The sequence below is a fragment of the Aquarana catesbeiana genome, linkage group LG05 (genome assembly GCF_042186555.1).
Source record: "Aquarana catesbeiana isolate 2022-GZ linkage group LG05, ASM4218655v1, whole genome shotgun sequence".
NCBI lineage: Eukaryota > Metazoa > Chordata > Amphibia > Anura > Ranidae > Aquarana > Aquarana catesbeiana.
Window position 1 is genome coordinate 72,891,773 of NC_133328.1, and position 22,861 is coordinate 72,914,633.

At 39.6% G+C, this 22,861-nt stretch overlaps 1 protein-coding gene across 5 annotated transcripts in view; it reads right to left on the reverse strand.

Moving 5' to 3' along the window:
- Nucleotides 1-22,861, reverse strand: part of PARD3 (par-3 family cell polarity regulator) — an 867,373-nt gene that overhangs the window by 488,150 nt on the left and 356,362 nt on the right. For all 5 annotated transcript variants that reach the window (XM_073629882.1, XM_073629881.1, XM_073629879.1 and 2 more), the window contains 2 exons: nt 19,021-19,109; nt 14,870-14,953 (listed from right to left, as the gene is read on the reverse strand). In XM_073629882.1, the coding sequence (XP_073485983.1) occupies nt 14,870-14,953; nt 19,021-19,109 (173 nt within the window). The remainder of the gene's footprint in view (nt 1-14,869; nt 14,954-19,020; nt 19,110-22,861) is intronic.

Consider the following 22,861-nt stretch of genomic DNA (forward strand, 5'->3'; position numbering starts at 1 on the left):
AAATGATATTGGATTAATTGCCAAAACATCGAATGTTTCTCCCCTAATTTCCCATTTAATAGAAACACAAGTTTAATTTGAAAGATAACACCTTCTAGCAACACAGTGTGAAAATATTCAATAAAGCAAGGGGAGGGGCGGCTTAACTCAGAATTTCTCTTTTCAGCCCTGGAAGAAATAATATTTTGAAAAATATTGCTAATTAAAGCAACATGGTGCCCTTATAATAGGCATCCCAGAATAAAGCTATAGATAAAAGTATTAAAACAATTCACACAGAAGTGCTACTGAAATTCTTCCCATAATCCATTGGCAGCAGCATGTCCCTTGCACTGAACATTAAAGCGCCAATCAACAGGCTGAAAATTGGCAAAGGTCGATCTACACCTTTACTTTAAAATGTATTCTGAATCAATATATAGTATAGCAGTAAGGTTAATAATTTTTTTTTTTTAAATCAAAAGATATATACTGTGTGGGAAGAAAAAAATTAATTCTTGATGCAAAAAAAATATGTTGGCTCTTACTTGCAGGGACTGTTGCCAGACCATTCAATTCAACCAAACCCTTTCAATTAATTGTATTTATATTAACCTATGTTAGGTGCTAGTTACCTGTAGAAGCTTCCCTTGTGTAGACTTCCAGAGCTGTCACTCAAAGGACACACTACAGCGGGGTCAGCAACCTGTAGACCGCAGTCTGGGCTTGCTGACCCACCATCACAAAGTATCAAACAAAGTGCAATGCAGAGGGACTACTTGTAAAACTTGGAGCTGTAGTAGGGAGCAAGAGCCGCATAAGCCAATGCCTCCTCTGTAGTGCTGGCTCCTGTCCCATGCGGAGTGATACCAACTGCACTCCACCTCTTATCCCAGCTAGCAGTCTTCGGAGTGATGCCAGTAGCAAGAAAGAAGAGGTATTCAGGTCAGAATAAAGCAATACAGTGGGCATAAGAGTATAGGGCTGCTTTCACACTGATGTGCTGTGGTTTACCCACACCGGTTTGCTGCACTCAGCCATAGATCCATTATATCCTGCGGGTTTGGTGCACTTTCTGAAAGCGCACCAAAACTCCTGAATGCAGTTCATTCATTCACAAGTGCAGCAGGCACTGCTGCTCCTCCGAAAAGCAATCAGAGTATGTTTAATAGGTGGTGAGGAGGAAATATGTTGCCTCCTCACCACCTGATTTAAACCCATGATTGCCATGTAATGAATATGATTGCAACACAGCAGTACGGCAATTAGAGGTTTAAATCAGGTGTGAGGAGGCGACACGGTGCCCGGTGATCTTTGACTTCTCCCATGTTGTTAAGGTAGATTGTCACCTCTTTAAGGTTGCCTACCCCTGCACTACAGTATTCCCTTTTGCATGGATTGGAGTGGTTGCCATATTTGTATAATTTGCTGAAATTGGCATGGGGACACATTGGAGGCCACCAGCTGCTGTTGGACTGTGCTGAGCTTCTTTTGTGTCCCTGCACCTATATATGCTCCATCATGGAGGATCAGAGTTAGATACCACACTACAAAGTTAGGGCTTGATAAGGCAATGTGGCTTTTTCGTATTAACAAATATGAACAAAAAAAATGTCTGTTATTAAGTCAAATTGTTCGACAGTGTAATTAATAAATTGACTGGCGTGGTCACCATTTTTATTTCTGTTAGACATTCCCAGAAGAGGATGTGCAAGGAAGGAAGGGGCTATGCTAGGTAATTTACACTTTCTAGCGTGTCCATTTCCCAGCAAGTTAAAAAGGCACATTGCAATTCAACAAAAAAAATTATGTGTGTTAAGTAAAGCAGCCCAGAGATGATTCGATTTTTTTTCCTTCCACTGCAGAAGGAAGCCTTCACGGCTGGCAGTACACAATGTAGCAACCGGCAGTAATCGACTGTAAAAAATCCAAAAGGCTGGTTGTACCCAAGTCAATCGACAGATTGATTTGGGTACAATCACCTGTCCATACATGGATCGAATCTCTGCCGGTGCCTTCTGAACCGGCTGGATTTCGACCCACGTATAGGCGGCTTAAGTGAGTAAGCATTTAAAATAGTGTTTTTGGTTTTATTTTTTCAAAATGTGTTAAGTTGATAAAAAGGTCTCTTTAAATAATTTTCAAAGTAAATTTGATTAATAAGCTAAAAAAAAGAAGCAGTAGTAATTGTACACGCCAGGCAAAATATTTTATTTTTTTTTCTAATTCCATCCCAAGGTTTTTGGATTATTTAGAGTATGCATATTTTTATATTATATAGATTTTTGATTGACCCCTCTGGGAATCTTTGTGATTCTTGGTACCATCCAGGCACCCGGGGAAGGCATGGGGCATATCATGCGTATGAGAGTTATGCTGTTCTAAGTGAGTGGTTTCCTCTATGCATCACTTATATGTCTTTCTGGGACATCTCACCTTTTGATATGTATATCTGTACCCATTGTCCATATTTGAAATATGATTTCTCCTTTCTTATGCAGAATCCCTCTGCTTGGTGTCAGGCATGTAGGTCCTGAGGAAGCTAAAGCGAAACGTCGACCTGCCATATTCAAGCAGCAATAGGGATCAATATACATACTATGCGTGGCTTATTTTACTGGAAGCCAACGCTATTTGTATTTAATGTTATATTGTCAATTGTTTAAAATTTGTATAATAAATTATTTTTCTAAAAAAATGTTGTATTCCTTTTCTGGTACCCATGAAGTCCGCTCCAACGTTCCCCCTTTTTCATTAGCAATTTCATATGGATGTGGTACCCCCTTGGCCCCTTCTTTATCTATATGCCAGGCAAAATTAAAAATGTACTTTGTATTAGATTACGAACATGACCCTACCTATGGGTTTCAGCTCCTTATCCAAATATAGTTGTAGGTGTTCCAGTCTACCTGACTCCCTTTTGTTCATAATCTGGGGGTTTAGGGACCCCTTTGAACTCTGTTATGCATCAGAAGAAATACTTAAACACACAAATATAGGATGCAGTGAGAACAGACTTCATTGGTTTGCTGTGTTCTGAAGACCCAGAGATTCAGGTAAGTATAGCAGCAACTACAGCGATTTAGTGAGCAGGGAAGCCTGCTGTGCAAGATGAATGCCAGAATGCAAATTAGCATCTCACAGCAGGTAAACTGCATCTGCAGACCAAAGTGAAACAATCATGTTTGACTACAGCGGACATTTATATATGTTGTACTAGGTGAGAGCTATAGGGCTTTCTCTGTAAACTTGTCACAGACACCCCACCTTCCCTTTGCATAAATGGAATACAAATATTGCCAAGTCCCTGGCCGGCACTTCATGCACTAATGAGCAGTTCAGGTTTAGTTTATTACAAGCTAAGGCCTGCTAATCTAGTGCAGGTGTCTTCAGTTATGCTCTGATAGATGCTGCGCTGTACAATCAATACCGCAGAGCTGGCTAAAGCCTGGAACATAGTGAAAACAAACGATTACTATCTGCAATTTGGAAACAGGCTGGTGCTTTCCGTGATTTTATCCCAGATGGACTGAAAATAGATTGCTACAGGCAGTGCGTTACGGCAAAGTTCAGCAACAAGGAACAGGACCCAGACAGGGCGTTCACTGGCAAGGGGTACCCTTACCACAGGAATGCTTGAATGTTCTTAAATACAAATAGAGCAGTAATAGATTATAGGATCTGGTTCCAAAGTGCGCCAAAGACTCTGGCTTTACACCACATGAAGGGCTGATCACCTCTCCTAAGACTCAGTAAGCAGAGCAAATCCACACAGCCAAGAGAGCTTTCTCTTGTAATCCTTTGGAAATCACAAAGAGAAAAGAAAATCAATCAAAAGTTAATAGAAAGAGCGTAAAAGAGATGAAGCCACTGGGGGTCGGGACAGGGTGGAGGGAGGGAAATAAAGAAAAGCTTCCAGATTCTTACAGCAAAACATAAACCTAGCAGTTAAAGTCATCTGTGACTGCACTGACATCTACATGTTCTTGTTCATATGAGAACATTGTGAACTTCATGGGGTATTAGAATGCAGGGCCTCCTGTCTGTAGAAAGGAATCATTCCAGGTTTGCAGCCTGCTACCTGGCTGCAGGACTTTGTAAAACCAATGGAGATGGTTTCAAACAACCTATCAAAGTAATCTTTTACAAAGTGAGTATTTGCAGTACATGGTGTCTGATAAAACTGGGATTTAAAGGCTGCCAACATATCACTGAATGGGGACGATGGATGAGCAGGGCTTAGGCTAAAAGTTTTGAAGGTCAAGTGAAACTAACTTTTATGGTTTTCTTTCCATTAAAATAGTATTATACAACATTAAAGATTTTAACTTCTCATTCACACGGGCATATTTAAGAACACATTCACTGGAAGGGCTGTGTTTGCCCACATGGGATGCACAGGTGTTGCATGCATCCATGTGCGGGCAGTCCTATTCATGTCTATTGGAATACAGAGGTTTCACAGACAGTTGCTAGCCCCAAATTGACAGCCATGCAAGTGAAATAAATGGGACTGCCTGCACATAGGTGCAGTATACACCAGTGCATCCTATGCTGGCAACCACAGCTCTTTGCAGAGATTTATGCTTAAAGCAGGATGTCACTCTCTTAAATCAGCATTGACCATTTTGAATCCTTATGCTGCCAAAATCAAGTAAATAGATAGGAAAATATATCAATATTTACTTGTTTTATTTTTTTTTGTACATTTCTTTAGTTACTTCCTGGTTTCTGGCCTGGGTAAATTATGTAATACATTTCAGGGATCTTCAGAAGGGGAGGAAGGGTTTTTCTCAGTTAGGCACACCTTCCTGTCTGCATGTCTGAGCGAAGGGCAGATGGATTCCAGTAAATAAATACTATATGAACCATCTGCACTTACTCAAGTTGACCACAACCAGGAATGCTAGGGGGTGTTTTTCATAAATTCCATAGAAATATTAAGCATGGAGAAATTGGTGGATTGAGGAGTTTGCTTTTAATATTAAAAATCGTATTAAATACCGTTTGGTTTGTGGTGCTCAGATGCAATGTAGTCCCGCTTCAAGTACGCCCATTTCGAGGTCTAAAGCCCAAAGCAGATGCTGATGCCTTGCCAGCATTAGCACTATTCTTCCCCACTCTATGCAAACTGTGTAATGCTGTGTAAATGAAGTCTGTGTAAATTGCCATGGAGTTATTTTCATGAAATGATGAATTTGTTTGCTGCCAATTTCCTCTAGCCTCCTTTAGCAACTTCCTGTCTACCTAAACTAGCTACAGCGTTCGCCGAGCATCATTGTCATGGACTGGTTTTCTAACAATGATGAGCCAATCTAGTCTCAACCAAGGGCCCATGTGACAGGGTGACAACACAGGTGCACAGCTGGGCAAAAGTTGGCACCCTATAAACAGGAACCTACCAGGTGCTCATTAAATGAAAGCTGCAGATTAAAAAAAAAGAAAAAATAAGCAACTATTTAAAAATACATTAAAATGTTAAAGCTAATGATCGGGATCTACTTCAAAGTTTTAAATGTTTACATTTTCTGGCTGGTTTAATGTTTGGATGAAGCAGGGCAAAAAAGAATGAAACATTTCTAAACTTTTTTTTTCTGAACTGTGCTTCTTCTTAGTATTCAAAGTATTTCTGGAAGGAAAATTAATTTATTAAGCTCACTTGATCTTTTCCTGAAACTGCAGTCATTTTGGAGCAATTCATATTAATGCACAAATCAAAAAAAAATACTTGTGTCTCTTTTCAAATGAAGAGGTTTATGTGAAAAAGTTTCAATTTCATTTAAGTAATACATTCTGAACTACTAGTATTACCTGGGATCAAACAACAATTTACTGATCACAAATCTAACATCAGCCGAGACAAACAACCAACGCCGGGAGGTCAGGAAAAATTGAAAGTAGCGGAAATAAGGAAAACAATTATTTTAAATAACAGACAAAGTAAGAAACACAGTTCAATAAATGAACAAAAAGCCTGCAGAGACTCCAAGACAGAACTCAACTAAATTACCAACAATCAGAGAAGATTTGGAAGCTGTGTTTTGTGTTTACCGAAAGCATATTACGTTTATTGTTTTCCCTAAGATGCTCACTAATCACAATTTAGCAGAGGGGAAGACATTTATCTAAAACAGTGCTGGTATAAGTACACGCCTTAAGCACAAGAATTTGGATTTCCATTACAACTTTTCAAACGCATCCTCTGCTACAGAGATTGCGCTGACAAAAACGCCTCCTGCTGTGTCTTACTTTGCGTACATAGGCTCGCCGCCCATAAAGTGCCTCCCCGATTTTACCCACATGCTACAGTGTAGTAGATGCAGACAGAGGGGGGGGAATTACTTTCAGCTTCCTTAAAACAAAAAAGCAAACTTTTACATGTTTACGAAAAGATTAGTTTGCGATATCCTTTTTATTATTTTACAAAAAAATATCCAGATGCCTACATGATTTCTTAAAAAAGAAAGTGTAATGCAATCTAAATGCAATAATGCACTTGCTGTCTAACTGAGACACTATCCAATATTTTTTTTTCAACTTTATATATACTGTGCACACAAATACTTCTGCATGCAACCTAAACCTAATATCCTGTTTCTAAATCCCAACTTTGGGTACAAGAAATGAAGTGATTATGGATTAAAGTTGAACTTCAGATTTTGCCAAGCTGGCCCAAACGAATGTTGCCCCCTAACATGTGAGGCTGCTGGATGTGCAGTATAAACTGTATGCAGCTGGGGCTACATTCAGCACTGTGCATTTGCACATTCCGCACTGTGTTCCAGGTTCGAGCCGAGAATTTCTGTCTCATACCCTAAACACACTAGAATCTATTTGATCAGGCGCTCAGCCAAACAGAGAAAGTGATGTATTCTAGCACCGATTACAAAACTTCCTGACTGGCTGAGTTAGGCGTTGTCAACATCATCAGCCCGCCTCTCTGACTCAACCAGAGGAAGCTTTGTATTCATTTCTAGAATACATTGCTTTCTGACTGGCTGAGCGCCAGTCAGACACTAGTGTGTTCCGGATATGAGGAAGTGTCGGCTCAAACCCGGAACACAGTGCAGTATGCTGTATGTAGCCTCAGCTACATGTTAGTGAGGGGCATCTTGACCCAAACAAACTATGTAAAGTATAGCAAAAGCTAGAGTTCAGCTTTAAATACTCTATTTGATTAAAGGATAAAGGCACTTTAAGTAAAAGCACACTTATCCTTTTTGCTCCTTTTTATTGACCTAACTGAAATCCCCCTTGAGAGACTGAGGTTATGGCTTACATCCAGCACTGCAAGTCTCACTGTCCTGGCTGCACCCAGCCACAGACTCAGGTTAAGGTTTACATCCAGCGCTGCAAGTCTCACCGTCCTGGCTGCACCCAGCCACAGACTCAGGTTAAGGTTTACATCCAGCGCTGCAAGTCTCACCGTCCTGGCTGCATCTGAACACTACAGCTCCACAGACTTCCTCTCTATGCAATGAAGGAAGATCATTGCTGGTGGGAGGTGTTGGCAGGGTGGTGTATGTAGCTTTAGGAAAACATCACAGCCCCCCCGCCTCAATACACCTCAGAGTCCTCAGGTCTGAGGCAAGCAGTAAGCTGGCTCTTGGAAGATGTTATAGAAATATTAAAATTCCTTAACGGGTGGATGCCAGCCTTGGCAAATTCAAACTGTATTCACAAGCAGATTGCCCAATGTGATTTAGAGTCTATATTATTAAAAAAAAAAAAAAATCTATCGGCAGTGTGCGGGGAGGTTGCTGAACATGTTACACCCTAAATATGGGTGTAACATACTGACAAGGGTGAACTTATGCTTTAAAGCAAACCTGAAGCCAAATTGTCCATTTAGACTCTAGTTCAGGAAAGAAAGCAGCAGCAATTGGTGCTTGCACACACCATGACTGTATGTACAGATTGCCCCAGCAGTCCTAAAACCCAAGATGCTCAATAAGTTAACAAACAGTTCCTAGGGTACTCTAGAACAGCGGTTTCCCAACTTCCGTCTCTAAGTACTCCCAATGGGCCATGTTTTTGGCATTTCCCTTAGATAAATAGCTGTCAAATACTGAACCACCCTTTCATGACTAAGCCTATTTTTGAAATTTGGTGTTTACAAGTTAAAATCCGTATTTTTTGCTAGAAAATTACTTAGAACCCCCAAACATTATATATATTTTTTTAGCAGAGAATCTAGAGAATAAAATGGCGATTGTTGCAATATTTTTTATCACACGGTATTTGTGCAGCGGTGTTTTAAATGCAAATTTTTGGAAAAGTGACACTTTCATGAATTTTAAAAAATCCAAACAGTAAAGTTACCCCAATTTTTTTTGTATAATGTGAAAGATGATGTTACACCGAGTAAATAGATACCAAACATGTCACCCTTTATAATTGCACGCACTCGTGGAATGGCGACGAACTATGGTACCTATGAATTTCCATAGGCGACGCTTTAAAACATTTTTACGGTTACCAGGTTTGAGCTACAGAGGAGGTCTAGGGCTAGAATTATTGCTCTCGCTCTGACGATCGCGGCGATACCTCACATGTGTGGTTTGAACACCGTTTACATATGCGGGCGTGACTTCCGTATGCGTTTTCTTCGCTGCGCGAGCTCGCGGGGACAGGGGCACTTTAAAAAAAAATTTTTTTTTTTTTTATTTATTTTATTTATTTTTGTACTTTATAAATTGTGTTTAAAATTTTTTTTTTTTTTACTTTTATTGCTGTCACAAGCAATGTAAACATCCCTTGTGACAGTAATAGGTGGTGACAGATACTCTTTATGGAGGGATGGGGGGTCTAAAAGACCCCCCATCCCTCCTTTACACTTCAAAGTATTCAGATCGCCGAAAACGGCGATTCTGAATACTGTGTACTTTTTTAAATTCGGCGCCATTGGCAGCCGAGTAAACGGGAAGTGACGTCATGGCGTCGCTTCCGCATTTACAATGAGAAGGCTGGAACGAAGCCGCTCACAGCTTCGTTCCAGCCCGCCCCCAGCCGCCGAAGGCAGCCGAATGGACACCGGGCCTCCCGATCGCACGGGAGGCCCGGTAACAGCGGCGGGAGGCGGCGGGAGGCGGCGGGAGGGGGGGGATGTCCCCTCCCGCTCCTCCGGTATAACAGCCGAGCGGCTTTTAGCCGCATCGGTTGTTATACACGGGTAGCCGATCACCCGCTGTAAACAACGGTACCGGGATGATGCCTGCAGCTGCGGGCATCATCCCGGTATAACCCCGGAAAGCCGAGTACGCATATCTGCGTACGGTCAGCGGGAAGGGGTTAAAGCACCTGTGCAAGGAGAAGGAAATCTTGAAAACAAGACTAGTTGGGAGTACCTGAGAACTGAGGTTGGCAACCACTGATCTAGAAGATTAAAAGAATTATAAAGTAAACGTTTAATAATTAACAAACTAATAATAAACATGTTTAGAATCATCTGCACTGTGCAATGGTATTGCACAGAGCCACCCCTTACTTCCTCTTCTGGGCTCCCCCTCCAGCAATCTTAGCTCCTCCTCTCCTGTGTCTGCCCCATAGCAAGCCTCTTTCTATTGGGGCAGATGTACGTGCTAGCTCCTGATCTGGGCTCATCCCTGCCCCCTGCTCTCTCGATTAGAGGACAGGAGTAAGGTAAATGTTAGGGAGGGTGAAGGGTGCAAATAAAAAAAAAAAAAAAAAAACCTTTAGACTATAGAACCACTTTAAATGTAGGCATGTTCTGCCACTTCTTGGTTTCTACATTTGGTTTCTGAGTTCTAACTGAATGTGAAAGCAAATCAGAGGAGCTTTAGCAGGATCAATGACATCAAATACAGTCACAGAACACAAAATTGGAATATTTATGCTTTTATGAATGCAAAGCTTTAAGGAGGATAGAAGTGAACAGAAGAAAAGTCTACTTGGCTTTGTTAATAAGATCTGCAAAGAGGAAATGTAACCTTTTATAAATGAACGCAGCCTAATAAAAGCTGACCAAATACCTTTGGTGTATTAAATAGCCCACATGATAATCTGTCACATTTCAGAAATAGAATTTTTAGCACTAAAACATAAAACTCATAAATTTCATTTGAACTTTATAAAAACTTTATGTAGTACAAAAAGGGATCCGCCTGACTGCATTCCAGGTCTCTATAGTTGAGTTTGGATCTAGGTCTGCTAATTCAATTTAGGACTAGAAAACTACCTGAACATGAAATCCAGAAGAGCACGCTGATTTATTATTCACAGACAGGCTTTAGAGGCATAACAACTATTTATCAAGTGTAAAAAGCACACAATTAGAGCTTACCAATATAAATGTCATACGCCTTTAATCAACTCCAACTAGAACTGCTGTTAGGAAAGTTCACTGGAATGTTATGTCTTTAAAATGCAATTTATGGTTGTAATTTCACTTAATATGTGCATTTATCTTCCCACTCAACACAAACGGCAACAAAGCCAACATACAGTCATGCAGCGGGAAGATCTATGTATCCTAGCCGTCCCCCATAATTCCCCTCTATCTGGCATCTGACACAGGAACACTTCTCTTGTGATATATCTGTTGAATATCTCGATTACGATGATGAAAAAGACAATAAATCTGTTCTAATGCCAAATAGGGCTAAAATAAAGGTTACCAAAACTTCAAATAATTGTTTAGCTGCATGCAGCCATTTTCTGAAGTGCCACAATAAGTGGAAAAATGTGTCTTATTTAGCCAAGCGAACAAAGCAAAATATTTTCTTTGCCCACAGCAACTGACTATTCACTTCTTTTCTGCATAACACGGCAAGGAAAATCTAATAGCAGCTATGAGGAGTTAGTGCAAGAAAACTAACACAGGGGTGTCCCGCCTGCGGCTAAAGGTAGCTATGAATAACGGCCCAACACAATATCATAAACTTACTCAAAAATGTATCATTTTTGGGGGGAATGTTTTGTAAATATGCATTTACACTTAGTGAACGCAGCCAAAATTTTTTCTAAAGTGTCTCTTTACTGGACTTGTGTAAGTTTCATCTTCCCAAAGACAAATCTCCCACTCTTCCCAATCATGCCTTATTCATGTCAACAGTTTACAGCAGCACTTACATTTGTGAGCAATTATTTTCAAGGATGAAGCACAGGAAGGGCAAAATTACAACCAAAATATCTGATGAGCACCTTGAGAGTTATCGAGAATTGCTACTACATCAATCCAAACAGATATTGATGCGTTAGTTTATCAAAAACAGAGTCAAATATCGAACTAGTTTTATTTTGCCCTCTTTTACTTTTAGAATAAAAAACACTACAAAGAAAGGTACATTATCTATATCAGTGATTGGTAACCCGTGATCTGCCCAACTTTTTCTGCTCATCAGCTATACTTATTGTTAGTGTATTTTATGTGTGGCTCAAAACAATTCCTCTTCTTCCAATGTGGTCCAGAAAGAACAAAAAGTTGGACACCCCTGGATCCAACACAAGAGACCGACTGTTTGTTTTTGGACAAAACCGTACTCTGTAGTGTGGTTGTAGAATTTAGAACCTCAATGCAGAATCACAATGCAGTGTTCCAAACTACTGTAAAAAAAAGTTATAAACAATTAAGGAAAAAGTTTTCTGATGTGATGCCGAAAAACGTGTAATGTCCATCCTGACAAATCATTCTGCAATTTAGTTCTATAACTATTGGAGAGCAAAACCTTTATAATAAAGATTAAAACCTCAAGTGCATTCTGACGTTACATACATTAAAAGCTCAACAGCGTGCTGACCACTGGAACATGGCGCATATCTCTACACCTAAACAAATCAGGCTAACAATAAAAGCAGAGCTTCATCTGTACACTTATATTATGGACTGTCTCCTTCCTAAGATGTCCTCCTGTGTGGCTGACCTCAGCAGAACAGGAACAAATCTCTGCTTCCTGTACCATAGGAAAATGCAGATTTTACCAAATGTGCAAATTCTGCAGCAATGGGATATCCATTTATACCTTTAAAGTTCACCTTTCATAACATGTTACACCCATATTTGGGGTCTAACATGTTATGAATGCACTGGCCTCCGCACCTCCCGCTCACCCCATGTGACAGCTAGCGGGGAATCTTCTCCCCCCACCCTCATTCCCCCAGCTGTCAAAATTGTAAAAAACATGTTCCATCCACCCGGCCTTATCACTCATTCACTCACAGCGCTCTGTGAAACTGCAAGGAAAGGCTGCCAGCTTGTAGTTTTCAATGAACAACCACAGCACTGTGAGTTCATTCATTCTTCCTGTCAGAATGAATAGGCTTGCCGATACACTGACAGATCTGCAGGAGACCTGCATGGCACCATGGCAATGCTTTACAAGCTCCAGAAACAAAAAAATAATAAATTCACATATTTCCACCTGCAAACAAAATTTGAATTTATTTTTTGACAAAAGGTGAACTTCTCATTTAAGACAGGACTATACAGCGGGCCTTGCAAATCCAAAGGGACAGTACTACAGACCTAGAACCAGCTAGCATCATTGTAGGGTATGAATCACATGAGCCCTGCTAATCATGCACACAGATTTCATGCACTGTGATGCAAAACCTGTCCACTGACTCTCTTGCAGCTATTCAAGTAAAACGCAAAGGTCTTCACACAAAGGTATTTAGTGGTATCAATGGGCCTTGATATAAATGTATCAAATTAAAACATGTTTAAAAAAGGTGTATGCTTTTTTTTCTCAACTGGTCTATATTTATTCATTTAACCACTTAAAGTGACATTAAATGTTCATTTTTTATTTTTTCAAAATAACAAACATATCATACTTACCTCCACTGTGCAGTTCGTTTTGCAAAGAGTGGCCCCGACCCTGCTCTTCTGGGGTCCCTCCGTGGCTCTCTCGGCTCCTCCCCGCACCAGATAACCCCCTAGGAGAAGCGCTCTCCCAGGGGGTTACCTTACGGGCACGTTTCCGAGTCCAGCATTCGGCGTCCATAGACGCCGAATGCAGGACTCGGCCCCGCCCCCCGGTGGCCGCGTCATTGGATTTGATTGACAGCAGCGGGAGCCAACGGCTGCGCTGCTATCAATCTATCCAATCAACAGCCAAGAACCCCCTAGCAGAGAGACTGCGCGTCCCCATGGGACAAGTTCGAATGTTCAGGCAATTAAAAGTAAGGTGGGAGGGGCTCAGGGCAAGTCACTGACAAGGTGTTTTTTCACTTTAATGCATAGGATGCTTTAGGGTGAAAAAACACAAACATTACAACCTTTTTAAGGACAGAGCCTGGTTTTGAAAATTGGTGTTTACAAGTTTAAAACAGATTTTTTAGGCTAAAAAATCAATTTCAATCCCCAAACATTATATATATATTTTTTTCTAACACCCTAGAGAATAAAATTGCTGTCATAGCAATACTTTCTGTCACACCGTATTTGCGCAGTGGTCTTACAAGTGCACTTTTTTTTTGGAAAAAATACACTTTTTTGAATAAAAAAAATAAGACAACAGTAAAGTTAGCCAAATTTTTTTTTTATAATGTGAAAGATGATGTTACCCCGAGTAAATTGATACCCAACATGTCACACTTCAAAATTGCGCCTGCTCGTGGAATGGCGACAAACTTTTGCCCTTAAAAATCTCCATAGGTGATGTTTAAAAAATTTTACAGGTTGCATGTTTTGAGTTATAAAGGCGGTCTAGGGCTAGAATTATTGCTCTCGCTCTAACGATCGTAGTGATACCTCACATGTGTGGTTTGAACACCGTTTACATATGCGGGCGCTACTCACATATGTGTTTGCTTCTGCACGCGAGCTCGGCAGAACGGGGCCCGTTAAAAAAAAAAATGTTTTTTATTTATTTTACTTTTTATTCTTTATTTTTACATTGTTCTTTTTTTTTAAAAAAAAATGGTGTCACTTTTATTCCTTTTACAAGGAATGTAAACATCCCTTGTAATAGAAAAAAAAGCATGACAGGACCTCTTAAATATGAGATCTGGGGTCAAAAAGAACTCAGATTTCATATTTACACTAAAATGCAACAATAAAAAAAAAATTGTTTGAGAAAATAATTTTTTAAAAAAATGTCCCTTTAAGAGCTATGGGCGGAAGTGACGTTTTGACGTTGCAGCCGCCCTACAATGGTATGGAGGCAGGTGGGGCCCATCTCCCCCTCACTCAGCTCCATACCACACAGGGAGAAGGATCCGATCACCTCCGCTGCTGCCAACAGCTCTGGTAACTCTGGCACCAGAGTGCGGTCGGAGGGGGGGCCCTCTCCCGCCAATGACAAAAGTGATCTTGCTGTGAATCCGCAGCCGAGACCACTTTTATCTGAAAGCGGACCGCCTGCTGAAGAAGTGGATACTGGGGTTATGGCAGATAGCTGCCACCATAACTACGATATTCCACTTCAAACAGCCAACGTATAACGACAGCGGGTGGTCAGCAAGTGGTTAAATTAAGGTGGTTGTAAACCCTGTTACACCACTTTTACTTACAGGTAAGTAGGTACCTTGAATATCTCCCAAACTTGCACAGTTTAGGAGATATTCAGTATACGAAATGCGCTGCTGCTGACATCATCGGCGCATGCACACTGAAGAAACGGCCTCTGGTGCCGTTTCTTCAGGATTCTTGCTTACACTGTAGCACAGTAGTACCTTACACTGGAATATTCACCACTGAATTCAGTACAGGAGTCATATCTGCCAATAAAGGAGGATAAACAAAGTGTCTACTAAGCTTCAGATATTCACAGAAGAATGAAACCATAAGCACTGCATTCTATTCAACTTGTCCCAATCACATGTAACCAAAAATAGGCTATTGTTTTAGCAGAAGATGCATTCAAAGAAATGAGCCATGTAATGACTAAAAAATAATGGTTTTAGCCAACGAGGCCATGATCATTACCTGCCACCACGGGAGCTGTAAGGCACTACATGGATGCCCAGAGGTCCACCATCATTGGAGACTTCCACTAGTTTCACCATGTCACTGTAATGAAGATGGATAAAAGATTAATAGTGCACAATATTTTATGATATTATGAGCCTCAATTGTGACTGGAACAATAAATGTGTTCTATATACAATGAAGTACACACAGCAAACAGAGTTTGGGAGGTGAAGAAGAAAATACTGCATACCTCAAAATCAGCCTGACGGCATGCAAAAAGGACAGCAACATAAACAAAGCTAAATCAATTCTAACAGTCAAATCTAATATTTTCTCAGTATAGTACAGTACTGTGCATTCACATTTCAGCATAAATACAAGCAAGCAAAACAGGTATGTAAATACAAGCAAGCAAAACAGGTATGCCAATGTTGGCATAAAGGTTCTTGTGCTGAATTAAGTTCTTTGTTTTTTTCAGAAAGAAATTTTTAAATAAATGAACGGAATATAATTACTGTGGAAAGAAGTAGCATTTTCTGTTAACTGATAAAAAAAATAAATAAAAAAAACACAAAACTACCAGGCAAATGTTTGTATATATATTCTAAGCTCATGAGAACAAAAAATGATGGATGCAATCTGGACTTTGATTTTCTTGTTATATTATGTTGTACAACCCCTGGTAAAAAGTATGTAATCACCACTCTTGGAAAATGTTCATTCAATTGTTAGTGAAGAAAAAAAACGAATCACAGACATCCCTCAAAACTATTTTCATTTAACATTCCAACCTTCTGGCTTTAAGAAACACTTACAAAAATAAAAAAGAAAGAAAACTGTAGTCAATTGCAACTGTTTTGCAGATCAAGCAGAGCAAAACAAATGGAATCACTCAATTGTTGCCTTATGGGATTATGTGAAATCTCCATTAATCGCTGTAAAATATTGCAATTAGAAATATATTTCAGTTAGAGGGAAATATATTTAAAATACTGAGTGTTGTGTTGGTGTTATTGTAATTAGTTCAACTTCAAAGGTTGGCCTTTTGTTCTCCCTGATAACATCTTCCCTGGGTAGTAAACAACAGCCTTCTTTGACTCATCCAATCAGGCTGTGCCCAATATACATTTACTAGGTACAGTGACCAATTAGGGAGAATTATATTAGCCACACTACAGAAAGGATGGGGGGGGGGGGGGGAAATAATGCTTTGTGACCAAGCTAACTCACTCTTTGGTGTGGGAACAGACAGCAGTCACCATGGGCTGACCTGAAGTTAACAGGTAATCTAATATACTTGTATTTTATACTGTACTGTAAATATGGGTGTCGTGGGTAATTTGTAAATACCATGTAAGCCAGGAGACCTACACTGTACATTGTGTTGTAAATACTGTCGGGTGTGTACTTTGTATAGATTATGCAACCCTATTAATAAATGTGTATTGCGGAACGAACTACCTCTTTGTTGTAAGATCTCTCAGATCTAGATATGTATATGTCCATACTACTACAATGATTGAGGTGTATGCATAAAATACAGAACTAGTCAACACAATTCTGAGGAAAATATTATGTAATCATGAAAAAAAATACTATAGTACACCACTAGGACTTTGTTGCACCACCTCTGGCTTTAATAACAGCTTGAATTCTCTGAGGAATGGATTTATCGACAAACAGTATTCTTCATCAATCCTGTTCCAACTTTCTCTTACTGCAGTTGGCAGATCAGCTTTGCAGGTTGGAGCCTTGTCATGGACCATTTTCTTTCATTTCCACCATAGATTTTCAATTGGATTGAGGTCCGGACTATTTGCAGGCCATGCCATTGACATTATATGTCTTTCTTGAAGGAACATTTCATGGCTTTTGCCCTATGACAAGATGCATTATCATCCTGAAAAATGAGGTCATCAACACCGAGCATCCTTTCAATTGATGCAATAAGAAAAGAGTATAAAATCTCAATATAATATTTGTGCATTTATTGAAGATTTAATGATGGTCATCTCCCCGTGCCTTTACCTGATATGCAACTCCATATCAATGATTGTGTAAATTTGCATGTTCTTTTCAGGCAGTCTTCATAAATTTTATTGGAACAGCACCAAACAAAAGTTCCAGTATGATCACCCTGCCCAGTGCAGTCCGTAATTCATCACTGAATATACCTTTCATCCCATCATCCACAGTCCACGATTGCTTTTCTTTAGCCCACTGTAAGCTAGTATTTTTCTGTTTTCTGTTTAGGTGTTAATGATGGTTATTATTTGGCTTTTATGTATGTAAATTCCATTCCTAGGCGATGTCTTAGAGTTCGGTCACAGACCTTGACTCCAGTTTCTGACCATTTGGTTCCTCAGTTGTTTTGTTTTTGTGCATTTTCTGTTTTCAAGGCATTTAAGTTTTGATGCTTTGAGGTCTTCCTTGGTCTACCAGTACGCTTCCCTTTAATAACTTTCCCATTTGATTTGTACTTGGTCCAGATTTTAGACATAGCTGACTTGGAATAACCAACATCTTCTGCAACATTCCGTGATAATTTACCTTCTTGAAGATGTTTTTTAATCCTCTCCTTTGTTTCAACTGTCTTCTCTCATGTTGGAGCCATGATTCATGTCAATCAGATTGGTGCAATAGCTCATCAAGGTGTGCAAGACTAATTAGCAGATCTCCTAGATTGTAAGCTCTAACAAGCAGGGCCCTCTGATTCCTCCTGTATTGAATTATATTGTACTTGTACTGTCTGCCCTAATGTTGTAAAGCGCTGCGTAAACTGTTGGCGCTATATAAATCCTGTATAATAATAATAAAATGTAATCTGATACAGATATTTGTTTTAGAACCGCAAAGTACATGGCTATTCCATAATAAAAAAAAAATCTCAGAATTGAGTGATTTTCATTTTTTTTTCTCTGCTTGGTCTGCAACAACTGTTACAATGGACTACAGCTTTCTTTCTTTTTTTATAGTTTTGTTTCTAAAAGCCAAAAGCATAAAATTACAATGCTTATTTTTTTTTCTCTTTTGTTTAGTGGGAATGTATGTTTGTTTCAGTTTTAAGTTGTATATTGTAAAAACCTTTCAATAAAATTATCTGAGGAAAAAAAAAAAAAAAACAGAAGGTTGGAATGTTAAATGAAAATAGAGTTGAGGCTGTGTCTTATGTCTGTAATTAGTTTTTTTTCTACGCCATTGAATGAACATCCAAGAGTGGCGATTCCATACTTTGGCAAGGGTTGTATAGGATACATGTTGCGTTGTATTATATACTTTTTCAGTGTTGGTGATATTCATTAAAACCCATTATCATTCTATTTCATCCAAAATTTCTTGCAAGATAGCTACCATTTTGATAGGAATGGAGGTCGACTGGATTGTCCAAAACTTGTAATGAGCATGGGGTCAGTGTGAACCAGCTGCCAGTCAAAGATTTCTGAGTAAACATGCATGCTTGTGTTGTCAAACATGGATACACGGAACATTTAAGATTGTTGTGGGGGTTGTGAATGCTTAGTGACATAGAAAGTATTTGGCCAGTAGTCTATCATACCCCCAACTCCCCCCTCCCCATATGTGAATTCTGATATGCCATGCGTGTGTCCTAAATGCATAGTCATACACCTTTTTCCAAAACTATACACGTTTGGGGCTAGATCAATATATATTTATATAAAAAATATAGTCAGGCTCTGCTTCCTACTTAGTAGTCCAGCACAGAGGTTATTTCTTTACAATCCTCTCATCTCATGTCTAAAAGACCAGTTCTGTTGGACTGAAAAAAAAATACAGTCACTGCATCCAATACCATGAAACAGCCACAATGCTCCTGACAGCCATGCGATCTAGACTGCCGAGGCATTAGAACATGCATTAGGATTGGGAGAAGTAGAGTTTGTTATTCAAGGAAAACTAGAGTTACTTCTTTAAATAATGTGGTCTGTTAATGGTTACATGTTCTATACTGATTCAGTTAATATGACTTCTATCTTAACAGCGAGGACCTCGTACCACCCTAATAGTAATATTCTTTGATTTTTTTTTTTAACCATGTGTGTAGACACATTCTGCAGTACAGTGATTATTTTGTACCCGCTGTGTATTTGGAAATATGTTAAATCTGAAATCTTTAGCCTTGGTAGGGAATTGGCTTTAATACTCACTCAAGGGAGAAGCTTGAGGTTCGTTCCAAGCCAGTGTCTGCGTGACCAACAGGTTCAACCCGGCTGTTCTCTTCTCCATCTTCCTCTTCCTGAAATGGGAATGCAACATATGCTTAAACGTCATTGGGATACTAAAGAGACATTTCAATGCTTTTCACGATTCGTTTGAAGCATGGGAAGCGATAATTAGGAGTGATCCAAAATTTATGTCGGGTGTTCTAATGAACATGCATAATGTATATTCTAGATACCGTAGGCACACAGAGGTCTAGGAAGAAATAAAACAAGCATAATGTTGGCACAGAATTGCCACATAAAAAGGAATTGCAGCACTACAGTTCTGTATGCTGTCTTGATTCAAGAGAGCAGTTTGTTATGTTTAGCATCGTACAAAGTTATTTGTGCTATATGTATTCACAAAAGGTCTATCTTTTTAACCATGGATCACGTTATACCCTTATTTTAACATGAAACATGGTCTATGGCCCACCACCTCTAAACAGTCCCCCTACAGGGACTGCATATATGCATACCTCTCTTTGTGCTGGGAGCGCACCGCACATTGCACTCCCAGCCCAGAGATTGGGTCTCGTACTAACAATCAAGACCCGGGACCCCAGTTCTAGGTCACCTGATCACTGTGATAGCCTCTGATTGGCTATTACAGTGATCAGTCACTGTAAGCCAGCCCCTGTGTTTTTACTTCCTCTTCTGAATGGAGTGTAAGATATGTTCACGCATTACATTTGTTTTACCATCAGTCACTAAGGGGTTAAAGTCCATTTCAAGCTGTAAACGTATTTTAGTTTTTGAATGGTTGCTGGCAAGTTGAATCAAATGTCTTATTTGGTGGCCCAAGCAGTACAATTTCCACACCAGACTTCAAACCCATCCAGTTCAACTTATGCGGGTGTCACAAAGCCAAATTTTGGTGCCCTCCTTGCCAAACAAATAACCCAGACTAGACAAATATTTAGAGAATGCAACTATGAGAGATTGATTGTGACAACCAAAACATAAACAGAGCTGAATATTGGTATTAAAAAAAAAAAAAAAAGGATTTCGGCAAATGCAACAAGAATGGGAAAAATTCTTCAAGCTATTGGGAATCACATATCAGCTTCTAATACCTCTTGGGGATTCCAGTGGAGAGGCAAACAATCCAAAATTTGCAAATACACCACAGACACTATCCCACAACTGGGATTTCAAGGAATAAGCCAGCAGGTAACGCAGTTCACCCGTGTCTGTCCAAAACTCAAATGTTAGTGCAAAGTGGAGTTAGCCTTTAGAGACTCATGCATGCTGCCGTTGTGGACTATTTCTTTTGAAAATGCAAGTAGATTGCTTTCCTGCTATACTTTTTCTTCTATACTTTGAGTGGCTGACCTGGAACAAGTATAGAGGTAAGGAATTGACACTTTACAGATACCTATTAACAGCATTCTCATTCAGGGTCTGTGACTCAAGTATTGATGCCCTACAAGCATTTTTAGAAAGAGGCCAGCAATGGCAGCCCTCATATGTCCCTCATGACCAATGACATACATCCCTAAGGGCATCCAACTATACTGGATAATCAACTGGATTAAGGGTGGTCATTGATAAGCAGATAATTCCAAGTGATGCTCCTAATTATGAGCATTGTTTGTAATTAATGCATATTGAGCGGTGAGGAGGTGATATTGAGTGGCTTCCGTGGTCAGACATGCTCAACACACAGATTTTCTAGTTTGGTAATTAAAAGGAAAAAAATGGATCACAAGGGACTCTGAGTCGTTTGAGGACAGTTCCATATCTGTATAGTTAATCATTCCTGGACATATACCACAGAAGATTATATTAAAAACACATTTCATTAGAATGCTTTCCATGTGATCAGAATAAGGTATTTGATTAGAGAATCCACATTTAAGCAAATGCAAACATTTTTTAAAAAGTTGCTTGGGAGTCAGACTGCACACGTGTCAAACGTACTAGGAACACCTATTGAAACTTGCATACAAGTAGAAGCAGCTATTTGGTAGGAATGAATGAATTTTTTCGCAGAATAAGAAAAAAGTTCATAGGTAAGTGTGTATGGCAAACTGTTGACACAAAAATATTACAGAATGTAAACAGCACAGCGGCATCCCCTAGCTCTGGCGCCACACGGTCTGTACAGAAACACTTTATCAGTGCAATTAAAACACACTATTACAGAAAAATGAGAAAATAACGCTCACTTTATGATGTAATATTTTTTGACTTTTTGAGAACAAAAATAATTAAGAATTTATGTCCCTCATCACTCATGCAACTAAACAGAATTAAGCACGGAAAACTCAGCATGGTTCCTAAACAGATTTGGGAATCTTTGAGCGTCTGTATCAATCAAGAAAACGATAAGGAGAGGTTGGCACACGGAATAAAAATATTAAATTATTAAAAAAGTCTACCCAGGCGAAGCCGGAGCAGCCTGTAATGTTCTACTGACATTTCCTCCGAGAGGCTGAAAAACAAGTGCGCCTGCATGTGTTCGGCTTGTGTCTGTGGATTTACTCTGCGCCTCGGATAACGGCTTCGCTGCGTGAACCCAGGCTGCCTGAAGATTGATGATCCTGTGTTTTGAAAGCCTCTAATATACACTTCTATCACATCTATCTCTCTTAAGCACCAGCCAAGTAATGCATTTTAAAAGGTTAACCGGCGGCTTGAACCCACCAAACAGCCATATGAATGTAAACAAGGGGTCTAAACAGGTTAGTATTTTGGAAGCAGTAAATTGCAATTCCAGTTGCTGCTGGGGATGACTGTAATTGTAGGTCTTAAACGCATTAGGGGGCAATGATTGCACACACAATGTAGAAGCTTTCACTCTTCTTGTCATCTTAAAGATGCATTAACTCAAAGCCAAAATCAAGATAAACATTTCCCGAAATAACCCTTTCATTTATAACATTCTTTTTAACCTGTATTATTATGATCTCAAAATATTGGACTCAATAGGTATTTTACCTATAGATACATAGGAAAACATGACTGCCTTCTCAATTCCACAATAGGGTGCAATTGTGGCAAAAGAATTAAATCCATGCAGGTGGTAAAGTATTCTTCACCTTCAGAGATGGTATAGTTGGTTGGACTGTATAGTTTAACAACAAGCCTTCAGAGAAAGAGAAGTTCTACATCTTATGTGAAATGCAGAGCGCCTTAACCTCCCTGACGGTATTCCCAAGAGTTGCACAGGGTTAAATTTCAGCACCATTAGCAGTAACCCCGAGCCACACTCGGGATTGCATTGCAGGATCCTGGTGCAGGTTATTTACCTTGTCCCCAGGATCCTGCGATGTCCCCCCGCGATGTCCGTGGGCTCTGTCCTCCTCCGAAACTTCTCTGTGCCAGGCTCCGTTCCCTGCGAGCTTCGCGAAGCACGGGGGCGGAGCCTGGCGGCAAATTCAAAAATCATAACACATACAGTACTGTAATCTGTAAGATTACAGTACTGTATGAAATCATTTCACATCCCTTTTGTCCCCAATGCTTTGTCCAATGCCTTGCATGCAATTTTATATGATATATACTGTTCTTTCTGCCTGGAAACTTGAGATTGTCCATAGCAACCAAAAAGTGTCCCTTTACGTCAAAAGTGGCTTTAGACCAGCTAGAAAATAGCGATAGTAAATTAGAACACTTGCAGAATTGAGCGATAGTGAATTGTGGGGAAATGTATTTTATTCTTATATGTATTTTTTTTAATTAGTTACATTTATTTATTATATTATAAATTATGATTTTGTGTTTCAAACTTCATCATACCCGGGATATCGACTAGACACTTGTTTGGACAGATTTAAGTGTG